A 15,547-nucleotide genomic window follows, 5' to 3' on the forward strand; every position below is an offset into this window, starting at 1 on the left:
GGCATCTACAGGAAGTATGTAGGTGCAGAAGAAAGGGAGAAGATTGGAAATCTCTGCTTGAGGAGAATGGGAGAAGGAGGTAGAATAAAGACTATCAGAGAATCACTGGGTATAGAAGTTGGAGGTCATTTTTTATGACTGTTCTTTGGATTGAGATTTTTTTTTATCAGTTTTTAGCAATTCTGGTATCTAAGATAGAAATGAAGGCTAGATCCAGTTCACATTTTGCTGGCTAAGTAGGAAGAAAAGACTCAAAGGCAAGGGAACTGGGGATATTGGCAAGATAATTTTTAAAGTCATGGCCAGAATTTTTGCATCTTTCACTATAAAATGTAAAGTACAGTTGTATTTTTGCCTTGACACCAACATTGTGACAATGTTATATTTGTTAGTTTACAAATACTTTCTGTGTTTCCCAGAATGATGCCATAGTTAAAATGTAACTGGGGAGACTGAGCTTTAATGGCCTGGAAAGGTGCTATTCTAGATTTTCTGAATATTTTTCTTAAATATTTTCCCAGCATATTTTACAGCCTTGACTAACTTCTTTTAATACATGGACTTGTGGACTTAAACTTCTGGAATTAATAAGCTATTATTTTATTAGATAACTACAGCAGTTCAGCAGTGTGTTCAGTACTTTGAGCTGTGTAAAACCATGAAAGCTGATGAGGTTTGGGGACATTCAAAGCCTTGTGGTAAGTATGATATCTTGTTACATTTTAAAAATGGTAAATTTTGTAATAAAAATAGCTTAGTAATTTATTTTTTAATATCATGATAAATTAGATTGCTTTTGCTAATACAAAATACTTTCCACAAATTTAAGATATACCATAATGATGACTTTTTATAGCAGATCTACATTTGAAGTTATTGTAGTGAATCTTACCATCTGCAGTTCTTCAGTTCATACCATGGTGTATGTCCTAGTGTGTTATGCTGCAATAATACACTAGAGGAAGAAAGAATGAAAATATATCAGTCATTTATGCATTTTAGTGGGAGGAAAATTTCTGTTTTATAAAATACTGTTTTATTATTGGACACTTCACCCCACTCTGTGATTCTTTTCTGCTTATCCTCAGTCTGAGCTAAAATATCCTAGATATTTCATAATCTGGCCCTAATATATCTATCCAATCTCATATCTAGTTATTGATTAAAGTGAATCTTCTCTTAGAAGGCATACCAGTGCCTGTATACTTTGTTATTCCTACTCCAGCTGCCACTATCCATAATCCCCTACACTGATATATATCTTATTGTGAAAGAATAAACTTTGTTTTTCAGGAAGCTTCCTTTGCCTAGTGTGAATTTTTTTTGCTCTTTTGCTTATGTCACACAACTTGCCATGTGAATTTGATGTCTTTTATCATCCTATTTTATGTCACTTCTCTAAGCAAATATTAAGTTCTTTGAGAATATGAAGATATCTTATAATTTTCTTTATCCCTGAGTAAATTCTTAACTCAAGAAAAATGGTGAAAGACCAATTATTAACAGGTTTCAACAGATAAGTGTTTTGTAGTAGAGGAGAAAGTACAGAAGCCAGAACTTTGAGAGACAAAAAAGGTATATAAGTTGATATATATATATTCTATCATCTGTAAATTCACAAATTTTTCTAATCTAGTATTAAAATGTTGTATTTAGCTTTTTTTCCCTCTACCACTCTCCCAGCCCTTCATGGCTTTGATTTTTTCCCTGTCTAGTGAAGACCTCTGGGTGTTTCACTGCATTCTTTTGACATTTCTTTCAAAATTCTTGCTTTCTTCTCTTTCAGAGTTTCCTGCCTGCAGTTACTCAACTTTAGATCATCTCTGGTCCCCAGGAAATTGAACAAAGAGCATTGTAACGTTAAATTGATGGTGTGCTGATGTATTTCTCTAGCTTCCATGGCTCTTTGTGTTGCTTTGGAATCAACTTAGATGTTCTTTCTTCAGTGTTCCACCAGTCCCATCAAACCCCCTGCCTTGCTCCTGCCCACTTTTCTCTCGAGGAAACCTTGCATCCTACTTTACTGAGAAAAATGGAACATTTTGGATATGAAATCCCCAAATGTCCTGCATCTATACCTACAGATGCATATTTATATGCCCTTATCAGTATTCCCTTCTCCAGGCTACAATGAAGAGTAATCCTTCTGTTCCAGATTGATCCATTTGACTGTTCTTGATTCTGTTTCCATCTGGTGTTTTTTTTTTTTTTTTTTAAGAACCAGGACATTGCTTCATTTGTTGTTGTGTCTCCCCTTCTATTGGTACCTTTCCTTGCATTCTCTAAACCTACTCATATCTTTCATATAAAAAACTGAGCAAGTTCATATGTACCTCACATCTCTCTGCTTCCCTTAAGAGAAAAGGCCTTCCAAGTGTTTAATATACACCCAGGCCCCATTTCTTTACCGCCTATTCACTTCTCAACCATGGAAATGAAGCTTTTATTTCTATGGTTCAATGATCTTCCCATTATTAACTTTCTCTTCTTTCTTGCCCTCATTTTATAGCATTCACCTCTCTTGACCCTTTCCCTCATCTTCCTAGTACCATTCTTTGATTTCTTCATTCTCATCTAATAAGTTTTTCTTAGTCACTTGAAAGCCTCTTTTCTTTATATGTCTGTACTCACAAAAGTTTTGCCTTTTATTTTTTTTTTCAACTTAGTCTACCTGTTCTTTCTTGAGGGAGCCCATTCACTCTCATGGTTTCAAATATTACATATTTATATATATAAGTGATGACTCTGAAATATTTAAGTCTATACTCCTTTCATGAATTCCAGACCAATGTACTCATTATATTTAGTATTCTATCTGGAAAATCCATGGGAACTTCAATATTAAAATATCAAGGGCTGAAATCACTGTTTTCTTTCTAAACATTTTTTCTTCAGAATTAAATAGAAGAAGAATTTACTATGTACACAGATATTTGAGTTAGGAACTTGAGAATTTTTTTTTATCTTTTCATGGTCTACATGTAATTCTGGCTAAGGCATATTGATTTCAGTTCCTTAAACATCTGTCTGCTGTTCTCCATTCTTTTTTCTTATGGAGGCTTTTGTTCATGATTTTCCTAATGAGTCTTACTTTAAGCCTTGGCCTTCTTCCATTCACCTTTCCATGTTGCCATCAGAGTCAGTTTTCCACATGCGTGTTTAATTCCTTTGCTGCTTGAAACCCTTTAATGTCATCCCAGTTGCCTCTATAATAAAGCCCATACTCTTTCTGCAGCTAAGTCCTATGTGATCTGCTGCAGCTACCCTCTAGCCTTTTGTTTCTCCTACTTGTCCTCGCCATGCTCTGTTCGTATCAGGCTGTTTGCCATACTCTGAATTGGAAGCCCAGTTTCATGCTGCTTCTTGGTTTTTGACACCAGCAAATAGTTCAGGGTCTTAAATAAAAGAGGTACTCAATAGATCTCGAATGTATGGATGAATGAGTGAATAAATGATATATGTTAGAAGGAGTCTGTATTTTATTACAGATTGTAATTTCATTTGCAAACATGGTTATAAACATGATCGTTTGTAGTACTGGCTTTTAATTGGTAGAATTAAACAATAAGTAATGTTTTATATTCCTTTCTTAACTTGAAGTATGTTTATAATGAGAGATAACTAACAATCTTATGGTGTTTGTTTTAGAATGAACACTGCATGTTGTACTTTTCTGAGGTTTGATAAATTTTATAATGAATGCTTTTCTTCAGATTTAAGTGTGTTAAAGTATCTTGGGAAACAGTAAAGAATTTTTTAAACAATTTACACCAAGTGTCTCCATTATAGACTGCAGCCTTGTTTAATATTCAGAGGGGAATGAAATAAGTACTGTAAAATATAATGGCATTAAAACAAATGTAATTGTTTTTCTTTTAAGGGAATAAGAAAACTTTCTACTACTCAGGACAAGAATTACAATATATTTATTTCATTCACTCACTGTGCCTTTTAGGAAGATTATTGATCTATACACAAGGCAGAAAGCTATTTCCTATAAAGCTGAAGAATAGAAAAGGTAAGTGCAATTAGGAGATATGAATATGTTCAGGTATGGTAAGATTTGTGCTATGGATTTTTAAAATTTAGAGATTTAGCTTGGTCTCTCCTAGGGTACTGAGCAACATACCTTTTGTTCTGCTGACAGGCTTACATATCTTGAAGTGTTATTATTTTTTTTTTGTTTGTCAGTATGTACTTCTTCCTATATGTATAATTTTATTTCCCCTGTCTTTAATGTTTTCCTTATTTTTTCTCTGCCCTTCAAAATCCTAGATATACTGGATGATCCAAATCTGGATCCAGAACTAGAAGTCCTTGTTTAAGTTCTGGTTCCCCTAAAAACTAGCTGAGATCTTTGGGCAAATCACTGAACTGTTTGTTTCTTTATCTGTAAAAATGGAATATCAGTGCTGGACTCAGGGAATATTTGAGATGATCACAGAGAAGAGGTTTGGGAATAGTATTTTATAAACTGCAAAGCCCTGTACCATATGATATATTACTATATTATTGTTACCCTAAGTCCCGTTTTTAAAGTTTTCTCCTTCAGAATTCACATGCTGTTAGTTGTCTTCCTTACTTCCCTTAAAACTTTTGTCTATTCTAGGAATATAGTACAGAGTAGAGATCAGCAAACTTTGCCTGTAAAGTGCCAGATAGTAAATTTTTTGGGCCACATACTGTCTCTGTTGCATATTCTTTGTGTGTGTATATATGCACACACATGCATGTGCAAAAAAGTTAACACATTAGGCCCAGAGACCACTATCCTTAGAAAGGGCTGCTTGCAAGGCTGGACTTTGGCTGGCATCTAGGAACTTGGATTTTTCACTGTTGCCAGAACTAGTAACATTTTAGGCATAGTGAGCCACTCTTAATATAAACAATGTGTTTTAAGCTGAAAACCTGCTTTCCTTCTGGGTGTCTGGAATCCTGGTATGTATTGGGCAGAGAGTGCTTATATATATGACCAGTCTCCAATAAAAAACTTTGCGCATTGACTTTCTAATGAGCTTCCTTGGTAGACAGCATTTCACATGTGTTGTCACAACTTGTTGTTGGAAGAATTAAGTGTATTCTGTGTGATTCCTTGGGAGAGGACTCTTACACAGTTGTACCTGGTTTGCTCTTGATTTCACCCTATGTGGCTTTTCCCTTTGATTTTACTTTGTATCCTTTTGTTGTAATAAATCATAGCTGGGGGTATTACTGTATGTTGAATTCTGTGAGTCTTCCTAGTGAATCTGGGAATGGTTTTGAGGACCCTGACATGCTTTACACACCTTTTAAAAATGGAAAAATCATTCTTAGCTTTCAGGCCTTACAAAATTAGGATATGATGGCTATAGATTCCCAATCCTGTTATAAAGTATCTTCATTTTGAACATTTTATACTGTTTCCTAGTTGTTTTACTTAAGCCTTTTCTCCATGGTTAAGTTGATTGTGAACTCCTTAAGAAAAAGTGTTTTATGTACTTTTTTGTGGTACTGCCACATAATCCTAGGTATAACGGGCACGCAGAGAAATGACTTTCAAGAAAAGAGCTGCTGTTGTATAGGATGTTGTGAACTTTACAGAAATAGAAAGATTAATGTATATTTGTGATGTTTCAGGTGTTCAGCTTAAATTTATGTCTATCATCTAACTTATTTAGCATTTTAATTGACTTTTGACAGCAACATTTTGGCCTATCAGATGTCACAGATCATCTCAAAACTCAATTTTGAGCGATCTATCCTACTGTATTTAGTATAGGTCAGCATTCACTTTTAATTCACATGTGCTTTCACCAGAAATTTTTTATGTAAGCTTCTATAGCAGGTGTTGGTAAACTATAGCCCATAGACCAAATCTGGTACACTGTTCTATATGGCTTTTGAGCTAAGATAAGCTTGTATATTCTTAAATTATTGGGAAAACTTAATGTGTGATGGGAAAAAATATATAAAATTCATATTTCAGCATACATAAATTTTTTTGGAAAATAGCCACACTCATTCATTTGCAAATTGTCTATGGCTACTTTAGTGCGTCAAGAGCAGAGTTGAATCTTTGTGACAGACTGGCCACAAAGCCTACACTATTCACTATCTGGTCAAGAAAGTTTGCTAACCTCTATTCTACAGTGCTATATAGGTAAGTTAGCTGGACCAATATACTAAGCTGAATTTTACTGCTCCTAATTGAATAAACTCAAACAACCCTGGTCAGATTCATAGATCTTCCTATGGTAGGTTTATATTAAATGATTGGTTCAACATAAGTGGTAAAACTACACCTTCACATAGCAACTATTGCATCATTTACCCTCGTTATCTTTTAACTTACTATGTCTAATTTATTCTTCCAGATATAATCTTGGATTATAGCCCCTTTCTCCCTAATTGTACCACAGTCTCTATGAAACCTCAGATTAGGAGGATGGAAGCTTAGTTAAAATTTTTCTAAGTTGTAAACATATGCTAGAAAATAACTTTTTTTTCCCTTTCTTTTTGAAGATTCAGTATCCTTTACAGATCTGCTGGTTCTGTTTACCCAACTTATCTATTACTCACCAAGTTGTCCAAAGATGACATCACCTGGTCATTTAGGTAATTCTGCTTCTATTGTTATTATAAATAGAGAAATAGAAACCATCTAAAAATATTCTATTTACTGGATGTTTTGAGTGATGGACCTAGTTTAGTAAAGAGGTTTCATTAAGATGCAGCATTATTCATAAGAAATTACATTGGTCCTCCCAGATGGCTTCACAGGAGAATTCTATCAAACATTTAGAGAAGAGCTAACACCGATCCTTCTCAAACTCTTCCAAAAAACCGCAGAGGGAGAAACACTCTCAAATTCATTCTACGAAGCCACCATCACCCTGATACCAAAACCAGAAAAAGATATCACAAAAAAAGAAAATTATAGACCAATATCACTGATGAGCATAGATGCAAAAATCCTGAACAAAATACTAGCAAACAGAATCCAACAACACATTAAAAGGATCATATACCATGATCAAGTGGGATTTATCCCAGGGATGCAAGGATTCTTCAGTATACGTAAATTAATCAGTGTGACACACCACATTAACAAATTAAGGAATAAAAACCATATGATCATCTCAATAGATGCAGAAAAAGCTTTTGAAAAAATTCAACACCCATTTTATGATTAAAAACTTTCCAGAAAATGGACATAGAGGGAACCTACCTCAACATAATAAAGGACATATATGACAAACCCACAGCAAGCATCATACGCAATGGTGAAAAACTGAAAGCATTTCCACTAAGATCAGGAGCAAGACAAGGATGTCCACTCTCACCACTATTATTCAACATAGTTTTGGAAGTTGTAGCCACAGCAGTCAGAGAAGAAAAAGAAATAAAAATAATACAAGTTGGAAAAGAAGTAAAACTCACTGTTTGCTGATGATGTGATACTATACATAGAAAATCTTAAAGATGCCAGCAGAAAATTACTAGAACAAATCAATGAATTTGGTAAGGTTGCAGGATATAAAATTGATGCCCAGAAATCTCTGGCATTCCTATACACCAACAACAGAAAATCTGAAAGAGAAATTAAGGAAACACTCCCATTTACCATTGCAACAAAAAGAATAAAATACCTAGGAAGAAACCTGCCTAAGGAGGCGAAAGACTTGTACTCAGAAAACTATTAAACACTGTTGAAAGAAATCAAAGATGACATAAACAGATGGAGAGATATACCATGTTCTTGGATTGGAAGAATCAATTTTGTGAAAATGACTATAATACCCAAAGCAATCTACAGATTCATTGCAATCCCTATCAAGCTACCAATGGCATTCTTCACAGAATTAGAACAAAAAAATCTTACAATTCACATGGAAACACAAAAGACCCCCAAAATAGCCAAAGCAATCTTGAGAAAGAACAATGGAGTTGGGGGAATCAGGCTCCCCGACTTCAAACTATACCACAAAGCTACAGTAATAAAGACAGTATGGTGCTGGCACAAAAATGGAAATATAGATCAATAGTACAGGTTAGAATGCCCAGAGATAAACCCACACACATATGGGCACCTAATTTACGACAAAGGAGGCAAGAACATACAGTGGAGAAAAGACAGCCTCTTCAATAACTGGTGCTGTGAAAACTGGACAGCTACATGTAAAAGAATGAAATTAGAACACTACCTAACACCATACAAAAATAAACCCCAAATGGATTAAAGACTTAATTGTAAGATCAGACACTATAAAACTTTTAGAGGAAAACATAGGAAAAACACTCTTGACATAAACCACAGCAAGATCTTTTTTAACCTACCTCCTAGAGTAACAAAAATAAACAAATGGGACTTAAAAGGTTCTGCACAGCAAAGGAAACCATAAACAAGACAAAAAGACAACCCTCAGAATGGGAGAAAATATTTGCAAATGAAACAATAGATAAAGGATTAATCTCTAAAATATACAAACAGCTCATGGAGCTCAGTATCAAAATAATCCAGTTATAAAATGGGTAGAAGACCTAAATAGACATTTCACCAAGGAAGACATACAGACAGCCAAGAGGCATGTGAAAAGATGCTCAACATCACTAATTATTAGAGAAATGCAAATCAAAACTACAATGAGGTATCACCTCATGCTGGTCAGAATGGCCATTATCAAAAAAATGCTGGAAAGGGTGTGGTGAAAAAGGAACCCTCCTGCACTGTTGGTGGGAATGTAAATGATAACAACCACTATGGAAAACAGTGTGGAGGTTCTTTAAAAAACTAAAAATAGAACTACCATATGACCCAGCAATCCCACTACTGGGCATATACACTGAGAAAACCATAATTCAAAAATAGACATGTACCACAGTGTTCATTGCAGCACTATTTACAATAGCCAGGTCATGGAACCAACCTATTTGTCCATCAACAGATGAATGGATAAAGAAGATGTGGCACATATATCCAATGGAATATTACTCAGCCATAAAAAGAAACGAAATTGAGTTATTTGTAGTGAGGTGGATGGACCTAGAGTCTGTCATACAGAGTGAAGAAAGAAAGAGAAAAACAAATACTGTACGCTAACGCATATATATGGAATCTAAAAAAAAAAAAAATGGTACTGATGAACCTAGTTGCAGGGCAAAAATAAAGATGTAGACATAGAGAATGGACTTGATGACATGGGGTGGGAGGGGGAAGCTGGGGCAAAGTGAGAGTAGCACTGACATATATACACTACCGAATATAAAATAGTTGGCTGGTGGGAAACAGCAGTGTAGCACAGGGAGTACAGCTTGGTACTTTGCAATGACCTAGAGGGGTGGGCTAGGGAGGAAGGGAGGGAGGCTCAAGAGGGAGGGAGTATGGGGACATGTGTATGCACATGGCTGATTCGCTTTGTTGTGCAGCAGAAACTAACAGGGTATTGTGAAGCAATTATACTCTAATAAAGATCTATTAAAAAAAAAAAAGAAAGAAATTACATTGGTCCTGGAAGTAAACCATGAAATTTAATTATTTCACTGATATTTAAGGTGTACATTTTTATTTAGAACCAATTTTGCTGAGAATTCTGATGTTTAAGATCAAGATATTCTTAAACGATATTAAGGTAAGTTTGATAGGAACTAGTGTGTTCTTTATTGGTATTTTCTATCCTTTATATTCTCCTGGGTGTTTTGATCAGCTTGCTTGTTTCAGCTTATAGCCAATACTTATTTTTGGGGTCATTTTTTATTGAAGAATAAAGCAAAAGAAAACCTTTTCTTTTTTTCAGAAAAATACCTTTTAGTCTTATAACTGTTGACTGACTTATAAAAAATTTTTAAAATGTTAACATTTAAAAGATAACTTGTATTGATATTCAAAGGAAAAAGTTTGTTTTCAAAGTAAAACACTTAATAACAACCCGCCTCCTCCCCCCACCACCCAGATTTATAGACTCAAGCATTCTAAACATGGAAGTTACTTTAGAAATGATGGTACAGATTCTTAGAGGAACACAGGTGAATCACAGAAAAAAATTATTTGGGTCATATATTACTGTTGTAATACATCTATCAATTGGTAGGTTTTATCCATGCAATTATAACAGCCTATTAGTCCTAACAATGTTTCTCATACTTTTTCTGCCTTTAAGGTATTGATATTTACATGTATAAAGTACTAGGTTAGGTACCCCTGCTATATGCTCCTACAACATACTACCCTTCCTTTATGAAAAATATTATCCTTTGTTATAATTGATAATGTCTTGCTTTACCATCTTGTGGACTACTTGTCTTATTTACTTCTTTGTCTACATAGTACTCAAAAGTAGCAGAAAGTTGGATGAATGAATGAATAATGGTCAGATGCTCATCAGTCGTCTCTCACTGCAAACAGGGTTTCTCATCTTGAGCTGGTTAAAAAAATCACTGAACTTTTCTGTTTTCCCTTTCTGTCAAGTATTTGATTAGTGTATTTATGGAGTATGGAATATTGTAGTATAAATTAAGAACTTTGGTGTTTTAGTCTTGTATCTTACTAGGACAACCTTACATTACTAACTTTTGTAAAATACTGTCTTGTAAAACTTTATTATCTTCATGTAAAACACTATTTTGTTCAGTATATTAGGAGTTCAAATATCTGGAAATGTTAATTTATGAAACTAAAAATACCATATTTATTTTAGGGACTGTTCCCCATATTATATTTATTTGTATCTGTGTCTTCCTATATATATTTTAAAACAAAGTCTTAAAAATTCTCATTGATTTCATTGGTTTTATGGTAACACGAGAAGTATTCTAGTCTCCATTAAAGTTTCTCCTCTGCCTTCTTGTTGTCTGTGTTTTGTCTTAATGACTCTAATTTTCTACGAGGCTTGACACCTGAAGACACTTTCTTCTTTTTTAAGAAAAAGAAGAAAAGTGAATACAATAAGTAAGGTGTTTGCCAGGAGGGGAGAAGTTGTGAATTTGCTTCAGACCACATTCTCACTGTCAAGCAGAGCGTTAATGTCAAACAGCAAATGATCTCATGGTGTCTTTTGGTATTTATATTGTCATTTACTCACTTTTATTAAATTAACTTGAAGATAAGTTAAGCTAACATTCTCTTTAAGTTTAAGGTCATAATTTGGTAATAAATCATCCTTTGGGCATCCTTTTATTAACCTTGATGAGCTTTTTGGAACAGCTGTAGTTAACAGAAATAAAAGATATAATAATGTCTTAAGTTTTAATTTTCAAAAAATACTTCTTTTTTATCAGAGAATTACTCTCCTGCAAGTATGGTAACTGAAATTCTTTGTATACTCTGTGATCAAAAAGAATGTGCAATTGAATGTTTATATAACAACACTGTGATCAAGGCACTTCTTCAACCTATTCATAACCTAATGAAAGGAACTAAGGTTAGTATTAAAGAGTCTCTTAATTGGATATTAGTGAATATTCAATGGGACTTCTAAATTTGATAAATCTGAAGTATTATACCATTTTCCCTATAAATGTATTTTAAATCTTAGTTTATGCAATCAGTTGATTTTAGTTATGACAATGTGGGGGGAAAAGTACATATAACATCTTAAACTTTTTTTGGTCAGGCTTAGATTGTAAGGACTAAAGTTATTATATTAAGCTATTTGTTTTGCAAATCTAATAAGTCTTGTGAATGTTTTGTTGTTTGTTTTAATGGCAACTGTATAGCCTTTGGAAATATTTTCCTGAAGAGCCAGCTTTGTTTTACATGAAGAACAAGTACTACTTTAGAAAAACTTATAATTATCCCAGTTCTGAACATACGTATATGTCTCTTTACAGGTTGTACAGTGTATTTCCTTACATTATATAATTTAACCTTCACAGCTGAGGCTGAAAGAAGCAAATTGCTTAAGGTCAGACATTTAACAGGTGGAAGAGTTGGTACCACTACCACTAGTGCAGTCTAATATATCTCTCCACTTTTTATGACTTAAATTTCTGGGGAATGACTTAAAGCTTTATCAGTAGGCTACAGGTTTTCGCCTTTCCATGTCCGTGTTTTGTAGTGTTTTTATTAGTTTCGTCTCCCTTTGCCCACCTCTCAGTGGGCTGGGCAGCTGCTCACCCATTCAAGTATTCATTATTTATTGCTCATTTAGAAAACATTACGCATTTATGTGAATGTAGTACGAAGTATGGAATTCTAGGAAAGTAAGTAGATATAATGAAAGTATTTTGACCTTAGTCAACCTCAGGGAAACAAGATGAGCAGAGAAGAAACAAATAGAGCATAATACACAACTGAATATTATAGAATGCCATAAAGTAAATTGTGAAACGTAAACCATATACCAGAGCTGAGATATGTACTCCTGAATCTTGAGCCATAGCTATTGTATGCTTCTTTGCTTCATACATCTATCTTTAACTTTCTGTTTTCTTTTGGCATCTTTCTTTACCAGTATATACTGGTAAAGCTAGTTTTAGTACTTTTAAGAATCAAAAGTGGGGAAATATAATTGGTCCAACCTATGTTTTCTCATTAGATGACATCATTGGCTATTGGCCAGCCCATGAATTGGCTGTCCTTAGTTACACCTACAACTCATGACCCAACAACCAGGTGTAGGAAGGGATGGTATCCCTTAGAAAAGATGGTAGTATATTAGATACCATGCATAATAAAATTAGATTAGATATACAGGAACCCAGTGAGTGAGAAGTAAAGGCCAAAGAAGAAGAGCTACTGCATTTGTCAACTAGAATTATATACATATAAAACTGTAATAGCAGCAATTCTTTCAACTGTCTTAATAATCAATAATTGGTTTGGGTAAAAAGTGTGTATGTATTTGCCTTATCATCTGTGCTGGTACGAGAATATAATCTAATGACACATTTAATTCAGACATTACTTCACAGCCAAACAATCAACTTTTTTGTTGTGGTAATATAACTTTATTAGACTACACGACCACTCTTGAATGTTAGTCTGTGATATGTTAGCGTGTCTTAAAATTATATGATATCTTTAATGTGCAGGCTGCTCCAAATTGCTCTGAAACAGCTTTAATTCATGTAGCTGATATTTTGGCAAGAATTGCTTCTGTAGAAGAAGGACTTATTCTACTACTTTATGGAGAAAATATGAGCTCTTCTGAAGAAAAAAGGTATGTTTCTGTTTTGAATTTGTGGAATTTTTTAGCATATTTTCTCATACCTGATTTAAAGTTTCCAAAAATTTTGTCATATATTAATGAAAATCGGGATAACTATTCTAGATATAGTTAGGTTTCCTGATCAACTGCTAACATATTAGATCATCAGAAAGTTGCAGGAGTAACCAGGATTATGGATTATACAGGCAGAGTAGGTCTTGATGTATGCAACTTCAAAATAAGAATAGGAGGGTTCACACTACATGGGATCTTTTTTGCTTCCTTGGACTGTACTCTTCCAACTTCTAAAGCCACACAAGATTGATTTCAAGTTAAACCACACAATGGAAATGCTGACTACTTCCACATCTTCCTTCTCTAACCCCTACTCAGTTCTATCTCCTGGCTTAGCCAATGGTAACATTTTGGTTATGCTTCCAGACTTTCTCTGCACCTATAATGATGCATCAAGTATATATGTTCATATTTATAGAATTCTTTCTCATTTCAAAAATGGTGTATACATTACTCTGCAGTTTTTTTGTGTGTAACCAAAGCATCTTCCTAGGTGAATGAAACATTTTTAATAGCTCTATGATACTTTTTTGTATGCTTTACCATAATTTATTTATCTCTCCAATTATTGGATATCAAGTTGTGTTTAGGATTTTGCCTTCATAAATAACACCACAGTGAGTGTTCTTTTATCCTGTTGAAGTGGTAGATTACATTAATTAACTTTTTGAATATTGAACCAGCTTTGCATACCTAGAATAATTGTTTTTATACATTGTTAAATTTGATTTGCTAATATTAGTAGAGGATTTTTGTCTGTGTTTGTGAGAGAGATTGGTCTGTAGTTTTTGTGATCTTTGGCCTTACTGTAAAATGCTGGTCTCATAAGTTAGGAAGTGTTCTGTGTCTATCTTCTGGAAGAGATTTGGCATAATTTCTTAAATGTTTGATAGAATTCACCAGTGTACCTATTTGGGTGTGGTGTTTTCTGTTTAGGAAGGTTATTATTTATTCTATTTCTTTAATAGAAATGAGTTTGTTCAGATTGTTAGAGTTTTGGCAGGTTGTGTCTTTCAAGGAATTGGTCCACTTATCTAAGTTTTAAATTTGTGGGCATAGATTTTTTTAAAATTTGTTTTTACAGTATTCCTTTATTACCCTTTTAAAGTCTATGGGATTAGTAGAGACAGCCCCTCTTAATTCTGATGTTAATTTGCTTCTACTTTTTTTTTTCCCCTCTAACCTGGCTAGAGGCTTTTCAATTTTACTGATCTTTTTAAAAGACTAGCTTTTCCCCCCTCTGTTCATTTCCTGTTTTTAATTTGATTTCTGTTCTAGTTTTTATTTTCTGCTTCCTTTTGGATTTAGTTTCATTTTCCATGGTGAAAGCTTAGATTATTGAATTTTAGGTTTTCTTTCTAATATGTGCATTCAATGATATAAATTTCCCTCTAAGCACTGCTTTTGCTGCATCTGACAATTGAGTTGTATTTTCATTTTCATTAGTTCAAAATATTTTTAAACATCTCTGGAGACTTCTTTGACCTATGAGTTATTTATGGGTCTGAGAGTATATTTTGTATGATTTATACTTTTAATTTGTTAAAATGTGTTTTATGACCCAGAATGTGGTCTCTTAGTGAATGTTATGTCTTATGTGAGCTTGAGAAAAATGTATATTCTGCTATTGAAGTATTCTATACATACCAGTTATATACTGTTGGTAGTTGGTGGTGTTCAGTTCAGCTATGTCCTTACTAGCTTCACGCTGGATCTGTCAATTACTGACAGAGGGGTGTTGAAATTTCAGACTATATCAGTGAATTCATCATTTTCTCCTTGCATTTCTGTTAGTTTCTGCTTCATGTATTTTGACACTATTGGGTGCATACACATTAAGGATCGTTATGTCTTTTTGGAAAATTGACCCCCTTTATTATGTAATGTGCCCTTTGTGTAATTTTCCTTGCTGTGAAGTCTGAAATTAATATAGCTACTCCAGCTTTCTCTTGATTGTCAGCATATGTCTTTCTTCATCCCTTTACTTTTAATCTGTCTTTGTCATTATATTTAAAATGGGCTTCTATAGATACCACATAACTGAGTCTTGTTTTTTTTATCTAGTCTGACAGTCTTTCTTTTAATTGATTCTTGTCATTTAGAGTGATTTGATATGATTGGATTAATATCTACCATATTTGTTACTGTCTTCTGTTTTGCCTTTATTCTTCCCTTTTTTTGTGTGTTCTGCACTTTTTCTGCCATCTGTTATTTTTTTTTCCATCGTGTGTTTTAATCTGTTTACATCTGGGAACATACTGTCTTTCTGATAATAGTCACACAGGACCAAGGTCTTTTCATGAGTCACTGTTTAATCCTCACGGTGGCTAAGGAGGGGGCCTCTGTGG

The 15,547-nt window shown here is 33.9% G+C and overlaps 1 protein-coding gene across 3 annotated transcripts in view; it reads left to right on the forward strand.

The window, feature by feature from the left end:
- The window catches only part of TBC1D32 (TBC1 domain family member 32), a 190,395-nt gene that overhangs the window by 42,798 nt on the left and 132,050 nt on the right, over nt 1–15,547 (forward strand). For all 3 annotated transcript variants that reach the window (XM_007190776.2, XM_057528103.1, XM_057528104.1), the window contains 5 exons: nt 608–698; nt 3,881–4,018; nt 6,502–6,594; nt 11,254–11,396; nt 13,009–13,136. In XM_007190776.2, the coding sequence (XP_007190838.2) occupies nt 608–698; nt 3,881–4,018; nt 6,502–6,594; nt 11,254–11,396; nt 13,009–13,136 (593 nt within the window). The remainder of the gene's footprint in view (nt 1–607; nt 699–3,880; nt 4,019–6,501; nt 6,595–11,253; nt 11,397–13,008; nt 13,137–15,547) is intronic.

This window comes from Balaenoptera acutorostrata, chromosome 14 (genome assembly GCF_949987535.1).
Source record: "Balaenoptera acutorostrata chromosome 14, mBalAcu1.1, whole genome shotgun sequence".
NCBI classification, from domain to species: Eukaryota; Metazoa; Chordata; class Mammalia; order Artiodactyla; family Balaenopteridae; genus Balaenoptera; species Balaenoptera acutorostrata.